The 22,644-nt window shown below is 38.3% G+C and overlaps 1 protein-coding gene across 13 annotated transcripts in view; it reads right to left on the reverse strand.

Moving 5' to 3' along the window:
- Positions 1–22,644, reverse strand: part of LOC135210038 (protein still life, isoform SIF type 1-like) — a 457,406-nt gene that overhangs the window by 183,223 nt on the left and 251,539 nt on the right. For all 13 annotated transcript variants that reach the window (XM_064242819.1, XM_064242818.1, XM_064242811.1 and 10 more), the window contains 2 exons: positions 19,144–21,117; positions 15,252–15,397 (listed from right to left, as the gene is read on the reverse strand). In XM_064242819.1, coding sequence (XP_064098889.1) covers positions 15,252–15,397; positions 19,144–21,117 — 2,120 coding nt within the window. The remainder of the gene's footprint in view (positions 1–15,251; positions 15,398–19,143; positions 21,118–22,644) is intronic.

Raw genomic sequence — 22,644 nt, forward strand, 5'->3', positions numbered from 1 at the left:
GAAAAAACTAGGAATAGAAGCCTAGATAGATATCTGCAAAAGATATATATATATATATATATATATATATATATATATATATTATATATATATATATATATATATATAGCCACCTACAAAGTTCTGGTTGACAGAGTCGAAGGGCAGTGTTCGAATGGACGGCTCTATAAATCAGGAGGCGAGAGAGTGAGAGGGAGAGAGATAAGGCGGGCAAGATAACAGGTGGATGGCACTGTGAGTTGTGAATGAGATAGAGAGATGATAATGTGGATATATATGTGACTGCTTGCGAACCTTATCAGAGAAAGAATAATTGCAGCGTGGTAGTAATAATAATAATCTCGAATTTTACAAATATAATCAACAGTAAATCATTGCATTGTGAATTTCTTAGCAACAATGATAATAATAATAATAATAATAATAATATAATAATAATAATAATAATAATGATATAATAATAATAATAATAACACCAGTAAGAAAAGTGATGGACTCCTATAAATACCACCCAGTCGAATTGGAGGACTGTGATAGAGCAAAAAAAAAAAAAAAAAAAAAAAAAAAAAAAAAAAATAATTATTATTATTATTATTTACATATCAATTGCATTATTTGCAAATAATACAATTATTTCGTATAAGTGTAGAATTTCATTATTTGGCAGTTAAATCACTACATTTAGAATTCTTAATAATAATAATAATAATAATAATAATAATAATAATAATAATAATAAGGAATAAAGTTACCAGATGGGAGCAACATCAAACACATAGATGAGACTGGATACAAATACCTGGGAATAGTAAAAGGAGGGGGTATAAAACACCAAGAGATGAAGGACACGATCAGGAAAGAATATATGCAGAGACTCAAGGCGATACTCAAGTCAAAACTCAACGCCGGAAATATGATAAAAGCCATAAACACATGGGCAGGTGCAGGTAATCGGATAAACGCCAGGATAGTGGAATGGACGAAGGCAGAACTCCGCAGCATAGATCAGAAAACCAGGAAACATATGACAATACACAAACTCACTACCCACCCAGCAAATACGGACAGACTATACATAACACGAAAGGAAGGAGGGAGAGGACTACTAAGTATAGAGGACTGTGTTCAACATCGAGAACAGAGCACTGGGGCAATATCTGAAAACCAGTGAAGACGAGTGGCTAAAGAGTGCATGGAAGAAGGACTAATTAAAAGTAGACGAAGACCCAGAAACATATAGAGACAGGAGAATGACAAACAGAACAGAGGACTGGCACAACAAACCAATGCACGGACAATACTGAGACAGACTAAAGAACTAGCCAGCGATGACACATGGCAATGGCTACAGAGGGGAGAGCTAAAGAAGGAAAACTGAAGGAATGATAACAGCGGCACAAGATCAGGCCCTAAGAACCAGATATGTTCAACAAAGAACGATAGACGGAATAACATCTCTCCCATATGTACGAAGTGCAATACGAAAAATGAAACCATAAACCACATAGCAAGCGAATGTCCGGCACTTGCACAGAACCAGTACAAAAGGGGCCTGGTTCCGGTGGCAAAAGCCCTCCACTGGAACCTGTGCAAGAAACATCAGCTACCTGCAGTAATAAGTGTACGAGCACCAACCTGAGGGAGTGATAGAAAACGATCAGGCAAAGATCCTCTGGGACTATGGTATCAGAACGGATAGGGTGATACGTGCAAACAGACCAGACGTGACGTTGATTGACAAAGTCAAGAAGAAAGTGTCACTCATTGATGTCGCAATACCATGGGACACCAGAGTTGAAGAGAAAGAGAGGGAAATAAGTATCAAGATCTGAAAAGAGAAATAAGAAGGATATGGGATATGCCAGTGGAAATTGTACCCATAATCATAGGAGCACTAGGCACGATCCCAAGATCCCTGAAAAGGAATCTAGAAAAACTAGAGGCTGAAGTAGCTCCAGGACTCATGCATAAGAGTGTGATCCTAGAAACGGCGCACATAGTAAGAAAAGTGATGGACTCCTAAGGAGGTAGGATGCAACCCGGAACCCCACACTATAAATACCACCCAGTCGAATTGGAGGACTGTCACAGTGATAGAGCAAAAAAAAAAATATAAATAAAATAATAATAATAACATGCACACACACATTCATGTGGAAAAGAAAAAAATGCATGAGCTAGGCAAAACAAGCTTCAACGGAAGATAAAAAAAATAAAAAAGAAAGAAAATAAAGATAAAAATACTAATAATAATCATCAAAATATAGTAAGATAATTATACACAAATCAAAACAAACGGAAACAAAAGCCAATAAAGCACGCTTGAAAAATAAAAATGTCAGAGATGTGAAGGCATTGGAGCGTATCTCTTTAATGGAGCATTACAGCCACTCTTCAGTCCTGGAGCATTAACATCAATAATAATGGCATTGCAACAGTTCCTCAGTTCAAACAGTTTTACAGTGTAAGTGGTGGAAACCCTCCGGTAGTGGACTGTCACAATACGTAACAGAAAACGAATACTGAATAGCGGGGACTAACTTCGACGAACGCTGTTTAATTATTATTATTATTATTATTATTATTATTATTATTATTATTATTATTATTATTATTATTAATAAGATACGCATAGTAGCGCGAGTCTTGAAATGGAGACACAAACCACAGTGTGTCTGTATCTTTAAATATATGTGCACATACATAACTGTGGATTTGCCTCGCCATTATTATTATTATTATTATTATTGTACTTAGGAAGCAGACCCTCTCTCAAGCATACTTTATAAAAGTAATGGCTACTTCAGCAGCGTTACACTTGTAGAGATTCTTCTCTATTTGCGAATAGCGGCTTTTTCCGTGCTACTTAAACAGGCTAGTAGAGCGCCTATAGAGGTCATGGGTAAATACAGGGTCAAAATAGGTGTATATATTTGAATTTTACAGATAAACTATGATACCATAGTCATCAAAGTCATTAACGATTTTCTCTCTCTCTCTCTCTCTCTCTCTTTTCTTAAAGCGAGCTTTCGTCTGGAGCTGCCAGACATCCTCGGGCTGGAAGCTGAGGGTGGACTGATTCTTGGTGCGGTGTCCGTCCTCCTTATATCTGTGGCTGACAGCAGGGGTCTGCCCATGCTTGTCTCCTATTGGCTGGTGGCGGTGACTCACCGCCACCAGCCAATAGGAGACAAGCATGGGGCAGACCCCCTGCTGTCAGCCACAGATATAAGGAGGACGGACACCGCACCAAGATCAGTCCACCCTCAGCTTCCCAGCCCGAGGATGTCTGGCAGCTCCAGACGAAAAGCTCGCTTTAAGAAAGAGAGAGAGAGAGAGAGAGAGAGAAAATCGTTAATGACTTTGATGACTATGGTATCATAGTTTATCTGTAAAATTCAAATATATACACCTATTGACCCTGTATTTTACCATGACCTCTATAGGCGCTCTACTAGCCTGTTTAAGTAGCAACGGAAAAAGCCGCTATTCGCAAAATAGAGAAGAATCTCTACAAGTTGTAACGCTGCTGAAGTAGCCATTACTTTTAATAAAGTATTATTATTATTATTATTATTATTATTATTATTATTATTATTATTATTAGTAGTAGTAGTAGTAGTAGTAGTAGTAGTAGTAGTATTGGGAAGAAATCTCAAATACGTGGGCACAAGTAATGTTCATTAAGGTCCACAATAATATACTTGATGGTAGCAAGTAAAATTTTATAAAACTATATAAAAACCTGATAATATTGTATAAACTTTTATTACTGCTACTATCAGTATATTATTGTGGACCTCAAACAACAATATTATTATTATTATTATTATTATTATTATTATTATTATTATTATTATTATTATTATTATTATTATCTCTAACTAGGAATATTTTTTCTCACAGTTCCACCTTCAGTTTCTCGTACTTCATCCTCTCCTTTATTTTCGGGATCTCTTTACTTTGCTGTCCAACTGCTTTTCTTTTCTTCATATCACAGCAAAAAAAGCCACTATGTTGAATATCAAGAGTTTTGGTAATATGAATCCTATATAAACGCAACAACACGTCTCACAACAACAACCTATCCTGAACAAAAACAAGAACAACATTTCAGTTGACAAGCAACCAAGTCCCCTCAACAGCCTAAATTTCATAAAAATAATAAATCACTGTAATTTTCTTCTTCACTGTAACTACAGCAGCAAGAACCATGCTGATAATCAGAGTAGTTGTAATGCGAATCCCAATAAAATACAACATCTCCCACAGCCACAACAACAACCACAACATTCCAGCTGACAAACAACCAAGGTCCCTCACCAGCCTAAATTTCACATGAATAATAAATCTTGGTAATTTCCTTCCCTTGTCTGCAGCAAAACAATGTTGATAATCTCAATGGTTGTAACACGAATCCCAATAAAATACAACAACATCTCCTACAACCACAACGACAAAAACAACATTCCAGTTGACAAACAGCAAAACCAAATCTTATTAAATATAATAAATCATAGTCATTTTCTTCACAGAAAAACCATTCTGACTATAAGAGTAGCTGTAATACGAATCCCAGTTAAACACAACAACATCGCCCACAACCACAACAACAACAAAAACAACATTCCAGTTGACAAACAACCTACTAAACCTGTTCTTCAATTAACGTATGTGTCTGGGCTTTAGGTATTTGTATTCCAATAGTCCACAAGACGAACTTTCCACGAAAACCACTACTAACTTTAATAACTTCCACTGTGTCGTCTGAGGAGGAGGAGGAGGAGGAGGAGGAGGAGGAGGAGGAGGATGGAGGTATGGAGGGAGATCGGAGTTATCACGAGAACTAGTAATAAACGATGATGATTCGAGGAGGGGAGGTTGGCTTCTTATTAAATTATCTGTCGGATACGGAGATACACACACACACACACATTGTATATATATATATATATATATATATATTATATATATATACTATATATATCTATAGCTACTATCTATCTATCTATCTATCTATCTATCTATATATACTATCTATCTATATATATATATATATATATATATATATATATATATATATATATATATAACAACATCCAACAAATAAAAATATGTAATCTGAACTACCCAAGTTCAAGCATCGTGCCACCGACAATTAACCAAATGACCATCTATCTTACGATGACCGCCCAAAGAAAGACGTAGAAGTGAGAAGTGATACAAAAGTCCTAAAGGTGGACCACCTTTCCTAGTCTTTGATTCCTGAATGAAAGCGCAACGGGTAATAAATTCCTCGTAAAAAAAAAACACAAAAATTGTATCACAAAAAGTGCGGCAGAAATCAATTGCGAGGAGGAAATTGAACGCGAAGAGACGCTCTCGCTGCTGAAAGAAATTAAGACCTTTCAGGGGGAGAGTTCAGTCTTTTTATGTTTGTATGATTACTTTCTCTGGCTGAAGGAGACTGACTGTTGTGGGTGTTCAGCAAGGAAATTGTATGTGAATAAGGATGAGCTTTTATGTGAGTTCATGATTGTAAGGCTGTCTTGTTTTGTTTGTGTATATATATGTATACACATATAAACATATATGTATGAAATACACACACACACACACACACACACACACACACACATATATATATATATATATATATAGATTATATATAATATATATATATTACATGTGTGTATGTATACGTATAAGAGGGAGTAACTACGTACTACGTGAGTAATCATGTCTTTTATATACAACATTATTAGCAACAGCATAAAAATGAATAAATCAACAACATTCGATGCCACGTTTGACACACGCCCCACTGTAATAAGATATCTTTATTATTCATTTCTGAAAACCAGTCCGACGGCACACGCATAATTATCAAAATGTTCCCCGCCTCAACTTGGCAAGTGTTAGGCAACTTTCCGTCAAGCGAAATCTGGCAACTCGACTGCCGACGACGACGAGGGGGCGGGGCTTGTGTCCGAGCCTATAATCAAAACCAATTTAGTTATCCAGACATTTCATCTGTATCGGGTCGGTCGTGTCATATAAACCAGACGGCAGCGAGGACGTTTCCAGTCAATTAAAGTCCAAATTTGACAATAAAATCCCAATTTAAGTCTCTCTCTCTTTTGGGACGTATAAAATGTAAACATTCATGATAATTGCAAGGTTAATATTAGATGTGCAAGCAAAACTCACAATTTCATGAATTAACAGCCATGATCAAAGGTTTCCTGGTTACTTTATGCCGTTTGCACTCAAACTTACTTTCAATATTGAAAATACATATACAAATATACACAGTATACATACTTTGAGAAGATATACAGAGTAGGCGACGCATGAGTAGCTACAAAACAGAGTTATACGTCTGCATACACCGCTGAATCCAAATATACATACATATGTATGCACAAGGTTGAAACAAGTCTGGTACTCGATGTAATACCAAATACCACACGTCATTTGTATTCCCTTTTACCAAATGAGTTTCTAATTTCCTTAATTCTTTTCTTGAAAGAGAGAGAAAGGTAAGCAATACAATCTGCATGTACAGTTCTACGACACAGCAGCCTACTGCAGGTGCATTAATATGCAACTAATTTTCTTTCCTGCTGGTGCTGCAGAAGTCGAGACCACAGGACCTCGTACGGGATAATGAGGAATTGTCGTGACTCTCTCTCTCTCTCTCTCTCTCTCTCTCTCTCTCTCTCTCTCTCTCTCTCTCTCAATTTTGGAATCCGCAGACAGAGATTTTCCAGGAAATTCTTCATTTAAAAAAAAAAAAAAAAAAATGGAAAGCAGGAGAACAAAGGTGGGTGTGTGGGATGTAGGGTGAGGGGGAAGGAGAGGAAGGGGCGGAGGGGGAGGGAGAGACAAAGATCGCTTTGAACTGCGAATGAAGATGGACTGAGCCTAAGAGGAACAAGGAGGAGAATAAATGGGGATCTGCAAGAGGAATGCCAACCTTGGCATTCCGTCTCTCTGCGGAGGACGAGGAAGAGACGAATGAAGAAATAGGGAAAGACCACTAAATAAGAAGAGGAAAGCTAAACGAAATAATAGAGAAACGAAATAAAATACTGAAAATAATAACAGAAAAAGGAAGGTATTTGGAAAGTAAAACATTTAGGTACAAAAAAATGTCTTGACTGAATACAAGGAATATAAAGGTAATCAAAAAGGATATCTTCAAATGGAATCTTATAGACTACAAACAATCCTTTGCTTTCACACAAAACTCCATTTTGATTTTCCAGCAATTAATTTAGGATGCAAAGCGATTCCATCTAATTCCTTATAAACTTTTATAATGAATACCCCCACAATAGCTCATTTCTTCCTTCTTACAGCAGCCAGTCCCATTAAAAAGTAATCTACTCCGATTCCGCGATTCCAAAATATCACCGTCCAGTTTCAGGATTCCTCGGCATTCCTAAGGGCTTCGAAAAGGCAATGTAAAATGACGTCGTCATAATTCGTAACGATTCTCGAACCTAGAGGATTGAATGTTTTAACAAAATTCTCTCGAATTCAAATCTAAAATTAAAACGGCCAAGTCATTCAAAATTGATTACTGTACCTTACCTATTTCCTTATCTCTCAGTATGATCGGGAACTGTTATTTAATACATTATTTAACACCCGAGAAAGAAAAATGCAGACTAAAAAGAAACATTATAAAACCTGTCTTATCAAGGTACGCTTATGAACTTTTTCGAACAAGCCTCTTGATTATCATAATTATTTTTTTGGTTTATCACAGCCATCCTATTAGATGGGTGTTTTTTTTTTTTTTTAAGTGGGGTTCCGGCTTGCAACTTGCCTCTTTAGGAGTCCATCACTTTTCTTACTATGTGCGCTGTTTCTAGTGGCACGCTCTTCTGCATGAGTCCTAGAGCTACTTCGGCATTTAGTTTTTCCAGGTTCCTTTTCAGGGATCTTGGGATCGTACCTAGTGTTCCTATGATAATAGATACAATTTCCACTGGCATATCCCATATCCTTCTTATTTCTATTTTCAGGTCTTGATACTTATCAATCTATTATTATTATTATTATTATTATTATTATTATTATTATTATTATTATTATTATTATTTATTTTTATTATTATTATTAATTCGTGTATCTACTCAACTCTAGAAACTCCCTAAATGAATAAATAAGTATTACAAAAAAAAACCTTTTAATTTAAACAAAGAATCCCTTTTAATGTAGACATGTCTCATCCAAGGATGAAATAAATATTCACTGCGGCCTTTAAATACACCAAACTCATATCTGAAACCATAATAAAATCACTTCTAGCTAAAAGTATTAAGGATTAAAAAACTATTATCCAAATATCATCCACAAAGAATCACCGCAGACTCACAAATTACAAATAAAAATAAAAGTAAATTAATCCACGAGGAATCGTAGAAAAATAATAAAAAAAAACAGAAATCACATTAAACGAAAACCGATCGCCACTTGTTATCGGGGAAACCACAACAGTGAGAGAGAGAGAGCAATTATCTCTGGTACTGATGCTTGAAACCAGCCTCTTTTATATTTCTTATTACCACCGAACCATCTTCATTTTCCAGATTCCAAATAGAAGCAATGACAAATGCCAGCATATATATATATTATATATATATATATATATATATATATATATATATATATATATATATATATGTATATTTTCTTGGCTACACTTCACCGAATGTGAATCTGGAATAGTTTAACGTCTTCAGTACCTAGGCTTAAAATTGAAATTGTTTCAAACAGTTTTAATATGAAGAGAACATCGTGTAAAATAGGATGAAACACACACATATATATATACGTATATATATATATACTATATATATATATATATATATATATATATATGAAGAGATCATATCCTCTCTCTTGTCCTCTCAGTCAATTTCGTAAATGGCCTCCTCGTCAAGGTCAAGAGAGAGAGAGAGAGAGAGAGAGAGAGAGCAGAGTAGAAGAGATGAGAGAGAGAGAGGAGAGAGAGAGAGAGGGGGGGGGGGGGGGAGGCCTACCGCGTCCTTTTCATCCACATGTGCTTCAGTATGTTTATGTAATATCCCAGCTCCATTACCTTAATCTGGCATAAGAGGCCAAACCAATGGTAGGGTCATTATAAATACACACACACACACACACAACACACACACACACACACACACCACACACATATATATATATATATATATATATATATATATATATATATATATATAAGATTTTGGCCGAGCTACATATCCATGGGCTACAAAAATACAGATTTATAAATAATAAATAATAATAATAATAATAATAATAAATAATAATAATAATAATAATAATAATAAAAAAATAATAATAATAATAATCCAACAAACCAAACAAAAACTTCTTTCAGTTTTCTTCTGAAGATTGAAAAGAAACCCACAAATTCAATTTGTAACTTGTTTACTTCTAAGTATTTACATTAAGTTTTACTCCACACTCGAGTACTTTCAGGCCCTTCTGTGGCCCCATTCTCAAGAGATGTTTGGGATGTTAGCCTGGGTCAAAGGCCCAGCAGTCTTCTGGAATTCTTCTCGTTGTGCTGTCATTTATGCGATGGCTGTTCTGGTTTTCTTGAGAGTTGCCAATCCCCTCTTGTCGCTCTGATATCCCTGGAGCTTGATCGGTCAGAATTGGGATTCACCCTTGTGGTAGGGTGTGGTCACCGAAAGTCTGTTGGGCAGGAAACCTAATCTCCAGGTCAGCAGGGTCAATCTTAGCTTCTTTTAATATCAACTCTCAAGAAAACCAGAACAGCCATCGCATAAATGACAGCACAACGAGAAGAAGTTCCAGAAGACTGCTGGGCCTTGACCCAGGCTAACATCCCAAACATCTCTTGAGAATGGGCCACAGAAGGGCCTGAAAGTACTCGAGTGTGGAGTAAAACTTAATGTAAATACTTAGAAGTAAACAAGTTACAAATTGAATTTGTGGTTTCTTTTTTCAATAATAATAATATGCCTGAAGTAAACCCTCTTTTAAACATGTTTTATTAAAAGTAATTACTGCCTCAGCTGCGTTAATTTTTATAAAGGTTCTTCTCTATTTTTCTAATTACTGTTTTTTTTATTGTCGATTGAACTGGTGAGCAACGCTCCAGTTTAAGCAACAATGAAAATAACAATAATTAGAAAAATAGAGAAGAACCTTTATAAAGTTAACGCAGCTGAGGCAGCAATTACTTTTAATAAATAATAATAATTGGTATAAAAACAGAGACATGTTATCCCCCATGAATATATGTAGATAACAACCAAACTCAGCGCAAAGGTTAGAAAAAAATGAATGAATGAAATACTACTAAACAAATATCAGTAAACCAGAAACAGAATACAAATGAAACAAAATACAGTTATTTAATTGTACAATTGTGAGGGACAAAAGATAATGTGAGTTAGTACACATAAGAAACAACTTGAGTGGAAATCAAATACGGATGAATATACGTGAAAATAAAGAAGGAAAAACCAAGAAAATACAAGACTTAACAATAAGAATTGAAAGAATATAATAACGAACCAGCAATGCATGGAATTATTACAGTGCCAACACTGAAAAAATAAGCCTTTAAAAACTAGTCAGAAGAGAACCATATAAAAGGAACTAATTAAAAAATGAACTTGGAAAGAGAAACGCCATTAAAACAGATTATACAAAAAATTTTGTTTTATCAAATATGGACCATTCACAAACAAGATTTACTGAAAAAAATAGACAAAAAGCCATCTGGAACTGAAAAAAGACCCACTATAAAAACACTGACAGGAACTGAGTCCTCTTCAAAAATACCATATTTTTTCTGTCATTTTTCAATCTGTCTGCATGTTCCTCAGAGCGTATCTGTCAAAGTGGTTTTCACTGGACGGTATCCATAGACCGCTCTGATAATTATTCGTGTACAGTACAAAACGGTTGATTTTGATCGACTTGGTATACAATTTTGAGCCTAAGATCTAGTCCTTTTCTCGTTAGGAAAACGCACTCTAAATATCTCTCTCTCACTCTCTTTTTTGTATATATAGATTATATATATTATTTTAATATTATATAATAAATAGACAAATAATAATACACGTATATATATATTATTTTTCCCGTTAGGAAAAACACACACACACATACTCTCTCTCTTTTTAATATGTATATAATAGTAATACTTACATATATACATATATGATTAATATATACATATATAGAATGTAAATGATTATATATAATATATATATATATATATATATATTATATAGTATATATATTTTTGTATGTAATGTATGTAGTACGTACGCATATATATCGAAACCTCCTTCCACCAACCAAAATGAAAGCAGAGAGAAAAAAGTTCCCCGAAAACGCCAGCGCATAAAAACACTAAAAGACTAATCATATAGACAAATCTAATTAACGTTGCCTCCATTAATATGCAAATTCCTGAAATACCTTGAAATTTATTTTCCATTTTCAGTCAAGAGAGAGAGAGAGAGAGAGAGAGAGAGAGAGAGAGAGAGAGAGAGAATGCATTAAGAGCCTAATCATCGCGGACTTGTTATTCACAGCAAAACGTATTAATACTCTAAATTGAGAAGGACGTGTTAGGGGGGGTTGGGAAGGGTTAAAGAAAATACTATTTACATAATCAAGAAGGAAAAAAAAACTACCCTTTGATGCTGCAAAATATATTTTACCCAAGACTTAAGGATATTTTAAATTAAAACAAAAAGTTTCCTGGACAGAGTGACCTTGGGATGTGGCGGGTCGTAAGGTCTACAAGCCCTAACAGGAAGTATAAGAATTTCGACCATCTTGTCTTCCTAACTTCAACCTGGTGGTGTCCGTAACCTCCCCCTCCCCCCCTTCATAACACGTGCAGGGGGCAAGAGGCCATGCCTAAAGATATAACCTCTGGATGGTCTCGGGGCGGGGGGTTGGCGGGGGGAGAAGGAGGGAGGGAGAGGACTTTGGAAATCTGCCTCTGAAACCACGTCTCTCCTTATGTACATTTGCGAAGGTACTTTGCAAATATTCCTGCATATGCAGGAATGCATATGCACAACGAGTAAGCAAACACTAGCATACTTTCCTTCTCTCTCTCTCTCTCTCTCTCTCTCTCTCTTGCCCCAGGGTAGCGTCAAGATCAAAACGATCACGGACAGAGGAAGACCATACGATATCCATTAGGTCATCCACGACTCGCGGTTTCCGAAAGGCCATCTAGCGGTCGATCGACGGACTATTAACAAACCGACGCCAGAGAGAAACCGCGGGATCGAATAACGAGGATGACCTCTTCTCGTATTACGAGGATTATTCTTTATTTGTTCGTAAATTCCTTATTCGTAAATAGGGACGTTTCTCTCGCTCGTTTCTCTCTGTTTTTATGGAGGTATTTGGCATCTCTGAATGTTACTGAATGGTCAGTGTAAAGTACAGCTTAGTGCAGGTTGGGAGTTACGTGGAATTACTGTTAGCTATATCCTCAAAATATTCAGGTGCAGGATTTATTAAATAGGGTCTTTGCTACTTATCAGAAAGGCCAGGCTCTCAATTTGTCCGCTAATTTGAGGTACTTTTGTCTTCAAATGCATGTAACGAGTACAGTAAAGGCCGCGCCATCTGCCAGAAAACCTGACAGAAAAACAATTCTATAAAAAAAGACTGATCACGGAAACCAACGACAAAATACGAATACGAATTATAGAAAGACATTTCTACCAACAGACAAGAAAAAAAAAAGAAAAGAAAAAAGAACAAAGAATCGACGAAATATCGACTTCCCAATCAGATGACGATTCGAAATAAGCGAGAGAGAGAGAGAGAGAGAGAGAGAGCTCTTAGGATAATTAAAAGATTCTGGATAACCAGACGAACGCAAACAAATCAGAGGACTTTCATCTCCGATTTCACAAAGGACCCCCCATACCTAGGGAGGGTTCCGTCAAAAGGGGGAATATATCACAGAATTCCCCAAATTCCACAGCGTGACGACAGCATCAAAGGCATAGGAGAGCTTTGCCCTACCTGCGCGCTTTATTGACGGAGTACTGATTCTCATAAAGAATTATTATACTCAACTACCCAAATTCAGTGATTAGGAATGATTTAAAAGAACTTACCCAACCTGTCTTAAAAGCTTGAGGCGGTATAGGATCCTTCCTAGACAGTGTTGGGGGTCGTAATCTAGGGCTAATATCTTTATATGATATTTACACTTTTGTTTATTTTTTCACGGTCATCCCCAAGGGGCTTGTACTATATTAGATTCACATCAGCCGTGCATTTGATGTCTTGGCCAGTCCCTTAAGACGCTCGTGATTACCTGTTGATAAGCCAATCACAGGGCTGGAAATTCCCAGTCTCTCTGGAGAGTTCACATGGGTAGGATGTATGTTCTCCCTCTCCTGAGGGGTACTTTTGAAAAACGTATCCCCCAGGAGCGGTGGAACATAGATCCTACCCATGTGAACTCTCGAGAGAGACTGAGAGTTTACAGTCCTGTGATTGGCTTATTACCAGCCAATCAGGAGCGTCGTAAGGCACTGGCCTTGACATCAAATGTACGGATGCTGTGAATCTACTGTAAACACGCCGCGAAGGTGGATACATACTGGGTTAAAATCCTTGGGGGTAACCATATAAAAAAGACCCCCAGTACATGATATGAACGTCGCAATTAAAACCGCATTTGACAGATGAGTTATTTATAAGAATATGCAGAAAAATTGATCCACTGAACTCAAAAGATGTACTATTTTGCTCTTAATAACTACGAAGTATTGACATCACATCACATTCCTTGCGCATCTGTAGTCGGTAATCTCTGAGAGGAGAGAGAGAGAGAGAAGAGAGAGAGAATCTGACGTGAATATAATGAATACTTTTTATTTGTAAGTGCAGTTAATTGTATATTTTTTAACTTGCGAAGATTTGTATATTCCGTGTAGGCTTCTGGAAGCTGTTTTCAATTCTTGCAAGTAATTTAAACTTATTTTTGCCTTTAAATAAACGAAGACTAGTCTTTCACTTACTCATCAGGCTGCTCCTTAATTCCCAGACTATAAAATTATTGTGGTGCTCTCAGTCATCCCGAAAACCAGTGGGTGCTCATCAGCTTAAGAGGGTTGGGAACCGCTGGCCTAAAGTGTTATTTAAAGAAATCCCATACGACCTTTATGAAAGAAAACATGCTATGGAAATGAAATATATCTCCCTGATTATTACGGCTCCTGTAACTCACATCCCCAACCGTATCAAATCATCTTTATTCTGATAATCCCGGTAAAATTAAGATGGGAGAAATCTGGCAACACAAATTGAAAAAGTCGGTCCTTTTTTTAGGGTTCTTAAGGTAGAGTAGAGTAAAAGAAGAAAAATTTGGCAACGCAAATTAAAAGGTCAATCCCATATTGGGATATACGGTCAAGTGAGATGAGGAAAAATTTGCCAACAAAATTAAAAAGGTAAATTATAAATATATATATATATATATATATATATATATATATATATATATTTTTTATACTTCCAGTAAAACCAAGAGTAGGAAAATCTGGCAAAGTAAATACAAAACATCCTTTATGGAAATACGAAGGTAAAATCAAGAAGGTGAAAAATCTGGCGATGCAAACTGTAAGGTCATTCTTTTTTGGGGGATACTGCCGGTAAAATTAAGAGTAAGAAAATTCTGGCGACACAAATGAAAAGGTCACCCCTTTTTCTGAGGATACTTCAAGTCAAATCAAGAGTGAAGAATCTGGCAACGCGAATTAAAAAGTCAATTCTTTATGCGATTGTTTGTTTGTTTATATGATGTTCTTATGTTGCATGGAACCAGTGGTTATTCAGCATCGGGACCAACGACTTTATGTGACTTCTGAACCACGTCGAGAGTGATTTCTACCATCAAAAATACACATCTCTCACTCCTCAATAGAATGCCCGAGAATCGCAGAATCGCACTCGCGGCCACCGAGGTGGCACGCCAACACCATACCGACCACTTCCGGTCAAATCGAGTATGTACGCAACGCAGATTTAAGGTCAATTCTTTTTACGATACTTCCGGTCAAATCAAGAGTGAAGAATCTGGCAACGCGAATTCAAAGGTCAATTCTTTTTGCGATACTTTCGGTCGAATAAGAGTAAGAAAAACCTGGCGACACAAACTTCAAGGTCAATCGGGTACTCACCCAGCCTTCCTGACGGCGCCGGTGCAGTTGAAGGAGGCGGCAGTGGTGCCCGCCCGAGGCGCCTTGTAAGGGGAGTTGTGGACGCTCTCCCCGTCCTCATCCTCGCTCACGGCGGTCGTCAGCGACATGCGGTCGTCATCGGACATCTGCAAGAGGGGGGAGAAAGGTCGCAAGGTCAGCATCCAAGAAAGAAAACTTCAAACACTTTCTCTTTGTTTTTTTTTTTTTTTTTTTTTTTTTTGCGATTTGGCTTCTGCAAAGATATTCCGCATGGACTTATAAGATAACAATAAAACAATGTATATAAATATAGATATAGATATAGAGATATATAGATATATAATAACGATGACGATTTCTTTATGAAAAAAAGAAGAGTTGCAAAACATCCACACACACACAAACACGTTTAAAAAGAGAAAATTTGGAGAAAACTATTTATATAAAAAAAGGAAAAATGAAAGAGTCGAGAATACAGAAAAATATGAGACACCCAAAACAACTTGGCAGAGGTTGACCATCTTGTGATGCGAGTTGCTTTGGGATGTTTTATTTATCTTTTTTTTTTTTTTTTTTTTTTTTTTTTTTTTTTTTTTTTTTTTTTAAGCAAAAGCAGCAGCAGCAGTGGGAGTAAAAGTAGTAGCGGTAGTATAGTAGTCAGCAGTAGTGGTAGTAGTAGTTGACACAGTAGTGGTAGTTCTCAGGGTCTACCAAACGACCGTGTCTAAACCAATTGGCCATCAAACATAAGTCCCTTAAGTTTTTTGCAATTCTTAACTCAAAAGTCACAAGTGCGTATTTTGCTATAATATTAAAAAAAACAATAGTCAAGTTCGAAAGCCGTATAAAAAATTACTAATCTAGCTAATCAAAACAACACAAAACTCAAAAACGTTATCCTAGTTCATCCAAAAAGGTGAAAAAAACTTTATTTTGGCTTATGACAACTCAAAAATCTTCATTCTAGCTTCAAAAACCAACTCATTACTCAAAAATGTTTTTCCAGCTATCATAAAGCCAAAAACGTTGTCCGGGCTTATCAAAACAAATTCATTGAAGTCTCAAAAATGTTTTTCCAGCTTATATAAAAAAAAAAACAAGAACACGAAACTGAGTAAAAGAATGGAAAATGACCAAGTCAAAATCACCAACACCCCATTAATTAATATTAATAAAATATAAAAAAAAACTAAGAGAAAAATTATATAAAAGGAATGGAAAAAATTATTTTCAGTTTAGACACAGCTGTAAAGACCCATGGAGAATAATTTTGTTTATTACAGAAAACTAAAATAACCGCATACTTATGAACTAAGATATAACACTACATGAACACTTAAATAAAAACACAGTCGGTATCAAGATATTTTTCTCTACACAGAAAGTGACTAAAACAAAGGTGAAAATGTATGTAAAAATATATATAAGTATTTATATAGTATTACTGTAACAATCACAATTCTTTAATCGATCGAAGTCATAAGACAAATTAGCAGTAATAACTGATGACAGTAACCATAATGGAAATGGAGATGGTAATGATAAGTAATGACAGCAATTACTTTTTTCAAGTGAAAGTATAACCACAAATCAACTTTTAAAAAACTTCCTCTTGGCTATTTACTCTCGACTGCATCACAGTGTAGACAACAGATCTGGGTGACAAAGTGAAATAGAAATGAACATTTATGTACACCGAACAGAACAACAGATTGAACTAAAGTACACTGATAAGACACAGAAAACAAATATATACTTTACAGACATACTGAAACATTCCATTCATGTTTCGGTGGGTTTCTGCACTTTAAGATAAATAACAAATGACTTTAGTGAAACAGAGTTTGGTACATACAGTTTTCTTGTACTGCCTTCAGTCTTCAAAGACAGGCGTGGGGTGAGCCTGTGTGTTCTATAATTCCTGCTTTAAGAGTCCACCTTAGCCTAGCCAGTATGTATCTATGACTATGAGGAAGCAGAAAGTGCCAATTGATTTTTAAAATTTCTAAAAAAATTTCCCAGGACTGAAATCTCTTTTTGTGAAAATTCTAAGGCCCCTTCAGCAATCTCAAAAGACCCTGAAGTGTAATTCATATAAAAGAAAATGTTGTGCACATCCTTTAACTCAATGATGAACATTTAAAGCAAAATACCAATTATGCTGAAAGTTTGGTCCATATGATTCCACTGCAATACCAATTTACAGGAAATACATCATATGATGTTCCCCAAAATACCTCACATGTTCAAGGTTTTACTCTGCTAAGTAACCCTACAAGTCAATTAGATTTATTATGCAACAAAGGAAGCGTGATTAGGGCCCTCTGCAACAAACAAGTTTCTACGTCAAGAATCTAATGATGACAAATGTCTAAGAATAACTATCAAGAACGAGTCTTTAATAACCAACAATACTCTGTTTCATGTCTGTCACTGATAATACGCCTAAGAATGTCTTTTTTAAATGACGACGACGAACTTACATGTCGCTGCGTTCTCATACATATGAAGCTGGCCATGTCAGCCCACATGGAAATCTGAGATGATAATAATAAATAATAATAATGATAAACAACAACAACAAAATCAACACAAACAGGTTCCCCGTTTTCATTCTACCTTGTTTATATCTCCAGCAGAGCCAATGTACTGTACCAAGGCAGTGTACCGTACCAAGGCAGTTTACTGGACCCAGGCAGGGTGCTGTACCTAGCCAGTGTGCCGTACCAAGGCAGTGTACCGTACCAAAGCAGCCACAGCCCCATTTCAGTATCTAATACCAGGCTTTATCAAGGTGTCAGTTAACGACAGAGGTTTCAAAGGGAGAGTTAAGAAACAAGATTAACAGAACACCACTATTGTTTACACTGTGTTCTTGGGGATAAGACAATCACTACGAGTGAAGATGACGAATATGATAATGATGATGATGATGATAGTGATAACGGCGACAATGACAACGCGGATGAAACACTGACACGTAAAATTAAAGGGAGGGACAGACAAGAAAAGAAAAAAAAATATATACAAAATGTATCTTTATATATAAATGTATATTTATATGCACTGAAATACTCTCCTGGCGCTAAGGTTTGCACGACAGTATCTGATGATCTAACTAAAAAGTGACTGGAGAATAGGAACCAAAGACTTACGAAGACAAATAACAACTCATGGACGATCGGACGACAAAGAAATGAAATAAAAACAAAAACAAAACAAAAAAAAATAACGAAGGACTGAGACAATTCAGGAAGGACGGATGAGGTAAGGGAGGAGGAGGAGGAGGAGGAGGCGGAGGAGTAGGAGGAGGAGGAGGAGGAGAAGGAAGAGAGAGAGAGAAATGAGACGAAGGAAAAGAGGAAAGCCAGGAGCGGGGTGAGGAAAGGTCTCTGCAGGACACCTCACGAATGGCATACAGAACATCTGATATAACGAATGGGACACAGAGAGCGAAGGAGGAGGAGGAGGAGGAGGAAGAGGAGGAGAGAGAGGAGAAGAGAGAGAGAGAGAGAGAGAGGAATATTTCTCCATAAATGATGATGTATGCAAGACGAGCATTCCAAAAAAGTATACCGGTGAGGAGAAGGAGGAGGAGGAGGAGAAAATGGAGGAGACGAAGAAGTGAGAGAGAGAGAGACGAGGAGTGAGGAAAAATAACATGAGTGGAGGGGTCAGTAGCTTCCCCTCTTGGTGAGACTTACACCCCCCTTATCTGTAAACTGAAGGGGGTAGGGGGATTGTGTGTATGGGAAGGGGTGACATCAATCAGAGGGAACGGAGGAGCACTGGGTACTGGGTATCTTCTTTTTTTTTTTATTTTTTTTTTTTTTTCTGGAGGTGGGGGGAGGGAGGGGGAGGGGGAGAGAGCAAGCTTGAATAAGTGACATACTGCGCCACCAGCGGGTGCGGTGATCATCCTGGGAAGCTCTCCTCCCGGGGAGTGCAAATGCAGAGCATCTTGCAAGGGCGTACTACTGTCTTGCAAGGGCACAGGACCCTGCAGGGGAATCATGCCGTCTGGCAAATGCATGCCGCTTTGCAAGTACGCCATGTTGTCCTGCAGGAGGTAATGATCTTGCAAGTGCATACCGTTTTGCAAGTGAAAGTTGTCTTGCAAGTGCATGTGGTTTTGCAAGTCATACATGCTATCTGGTAAGTGCATCTCGGAGGGCGAGGCGTTGGCCATATAAAGCATGCCCCCGCCCCCGCCGCCACCTTCTTGGAAGACGTAGCCCTCCTGCAGAGGAGCGTACTCATCATCATCATCCGGATGCTGCTGCTGCTGATGCTGCTGCTGCTGCCCCTGCAGCTGCTGTATCTGCTGCAGCTGCGTATGAGGATGGTGATGCCGACTGTCGTGAAAGGGCACCAGCGCCTCGTGCATGGGATGATGATGAGGAGGAGGAGGAGGAGGAGGAGGGCCGCTCTGTTGTTGCAAGGGATGATGGTGATGGTGATGCAGGTGGGGGTGATTGCCATTCATCTGCAGGGGGTTGTTGTTCATGTTGTTGTTGTCGATCCCTTGCATGTTTTGGTGTTGGAGATGGTGGTGGAGATGGTGGTGGTGGAGATGGTGGTGGTGATTGTCTATCAAGTGGTTGTGGTTCTGCATAGGATGCATGTGGTCGTCTTCTTGCAAGTCTGTGTCGTGGCCTTGTAGGTGCATGCCGCTGCTGTTCTTGTAGTGCAGTGTGTTGCCTTGCAAGTCAACATTCTCTTGCAAGGAAGTATTGCCTTGTAAGTTCATATTGTCTTGCAAATGACAACCATCGTTTTGCAAGTGCATATTCTCTCGCAAGTGCATCTCCTCTTGCAAGTCGGTATTGCCTTGCAACTGCCTGTTCTCGTTCATATTGATGTCTGACAGGTGCTGCTGGTGCTGGTGCTGGTGCTGATGCTGCAGACTACCACTGTTCTGGAGGTGGTTCATTTCGTTCTGGGAATTGACCTCTGCGTCGTTCGACAGATGCACGCCCTCCGGCAGGTGCATTCCATCTTGCAGGTGCAGATTCCCCTGGTAAATGGGGAGGTCCCCTTGAAAGGGAATGGTCTCCTGAAAGGAGAGGTGGTCTTCCTGAAAGGGCTGAAAGGGCTCCTGAAACGCCACTCTCTGGTGGTGGTGCTCTGGGTAAGGCATCCCCCTGCCGTCGTCGTCGTCGTCGTCGTCTTCGTCATCATCGTCGTCCTGAGCTGGTTCCTCGAAGGTCACGCCCCTGGGAACGTGGTCTGGGTAAGGCAAGGCGTTGGGGGTCAGGGGCTCTTGATAAGGCAAGCCGTTTTGCACCGGCTCTTGGAAGGTCACTGTGTTCTGGCCTCCGGCGTGGTCTGGGTAGGTGATGGCGTTGGGCACGACCTGGTCTTCGAAAGTGACGGCAGTGGCCTCGTGTTCTGGGTAGGGGATAGCGTTAGGAACTTGATCCGGGTATGGCATACCACCTGGACCTGCCAAGTGCATGTCTGGAGGCAGCATACCACCTGGGTAGTGCATGCCACCTGCGTAGGGCACGACGCTGCCATTGGCGCTCAATGCGTCGGGGGACATGTAGCAGCCATCATGCACATTGTTCAGAAATGGCATGTGGTCATGCTGGGGCACCCCGCCCTGCACAAGTCTACTACCATCTGGGTATTGCACACTGTTTGTACCTTGAAAAAACCTATTAGTGCTAGTATTATATATGTTAGGAGTACCAGGGCCTTGCAAGTGCATCATGTTGCCTTGCAAATTGACATTGCCTTGCAAGTACATACTGTTCTGCAAGTGCACATTCTCCTGAGGGTGGTGCATTCTCTCTTGCAAGTGCATATTCTCTTTCGCCATGCAAATAGGGCTGAAGGCGCCAACGGGCGGAGGCAGCAGCCGCTATATGGGGGAAATGTGCTTGTTTAGAAGTCAACCTTAATGTGGCCTTTTTCTTTTTTATTTTTTAAATTCGTCTGTTGCCAAGGATTATATAATAAGGGGGTTCTCAGGGGCGAGGGAGGACTCTAGGATTAGGATCAAAATGGCTTGGAATGTCGGGAATTTAAAACAGATTTCTTAAGATGACAAGACATTTAGCATACTGGCAATATCAAGTATCTTCTAAGAAATTGACAGGTCAGCTAGACAAGCCATGGTTTACCACATTCTGTAGACAGATCATTATGCTAAAACACAAAAATAAATATCAAAGGAGACAAACAGATATATCAACTCACTATGTTCACCACGGATAGAAAACAAACTGTGACAATTCCCACCTTATCCCTTTACACCAATTTCGGTCAACTGAACTACCTGTGTGTAGCAGTGCCAACATTTTAATCTTCCTTTCCAGATTAACCAATAACAGGCCTGAAACTGTTGTATTGTCAAAATACTGAAAATAAACCTTGAGAGACCTAAGAGATTCAGCAAATGCAGGCGAAGAGAAAAAAAATAATATAGGGCATGAACATTCAGTTAAAATTAAAAATAAAAATAAATCACAAACACTTTTTTTTTTTGGCTATACCTGTCCCGGGGAATCTCTTGCCAAAACAACCTGTTTCTTTCTTAAGGCAGAACTTAGATATCTTTTTAAAATTCAATCTTGTCAAGAAAAGCTGTTTTTTTATATATATATATGGAGGGGGAGAATCCTTGGGAGAATGGAGACAAGTGATCCAGGAGCTGTAGGACTTGTAGGAATTCGTAATAACAAGTGGGATCTTATGAGTGGCGGGATGGAAGGGGCCCAAAGGAACAGAAAAAGAGACTAAAGTTTCCAGTCGACAAGAAAAGTGAAAGAGAGAGAGAGAGAGAGAGAGAGAGAGAGAGAGAGAGAGAGAGAGAGAGAGAGAGAGAGAGAGAGAGAGAGAGAGAGAGAAGTTCCAAGACGAAAAGGAAATTTAGGAAATAACTGCTAGGTAAAGAAGAAGAAGAAGAAGAAGAAGACAAGAATGTTGCACAAAACGAGGACGAAGAAGCTGAAGGGACAGCTCTGAAGGGAAAGGGCGCAAAGGATCTTGGAGAGGATGTTCCAGGATGTGTACACTGCGAGGGACAAGGAAGGGTCTTCTAGGCGCCTGGAAACAGGTGGTTGGTCGTCCCTGTATCTTGTCCAGGGATGTTGTTACATTCGGGATTAAAAAGGGCGTGTGTTGGGACGGGGGGGAGGGGGAGGGAAGTATAATTTTGATCCAATAAAATCTTTAATGGAAAAAAATCAAATTTCATTTTTTAGTAATTTTAAATAGCAATAAAATACTGCTTGCTTGCACTGAATGAGTTCTTCAATGAATCAAGTTACACAAATATAGTCATTGAATTTTTTGTTTTCCTTTCAAAGTGAAAATATCATTAGGATTTATAACCTCTTCCAGCGCCATTTCCCGCCTTGGGCTGGGAGCGCTTTCATGCAGGCAG

The sequence above is a fragment of the Macrobrachium nipponense genome, chromosome 39, assembly GCF_015104395.2.
Source record: "Macrobrachium nipponense isolate FS-2020 chromosome 39, ASM1510439v2, whole genome shotgun sequence".
Taxonomy (NCBI): domain Eukaryota; kingdom Metazoa; phylum Arthropoda; class Malacostraca; order Decapoda; family Palaemonidae; genus Macrobrachium; species Macrobrachium nipponense.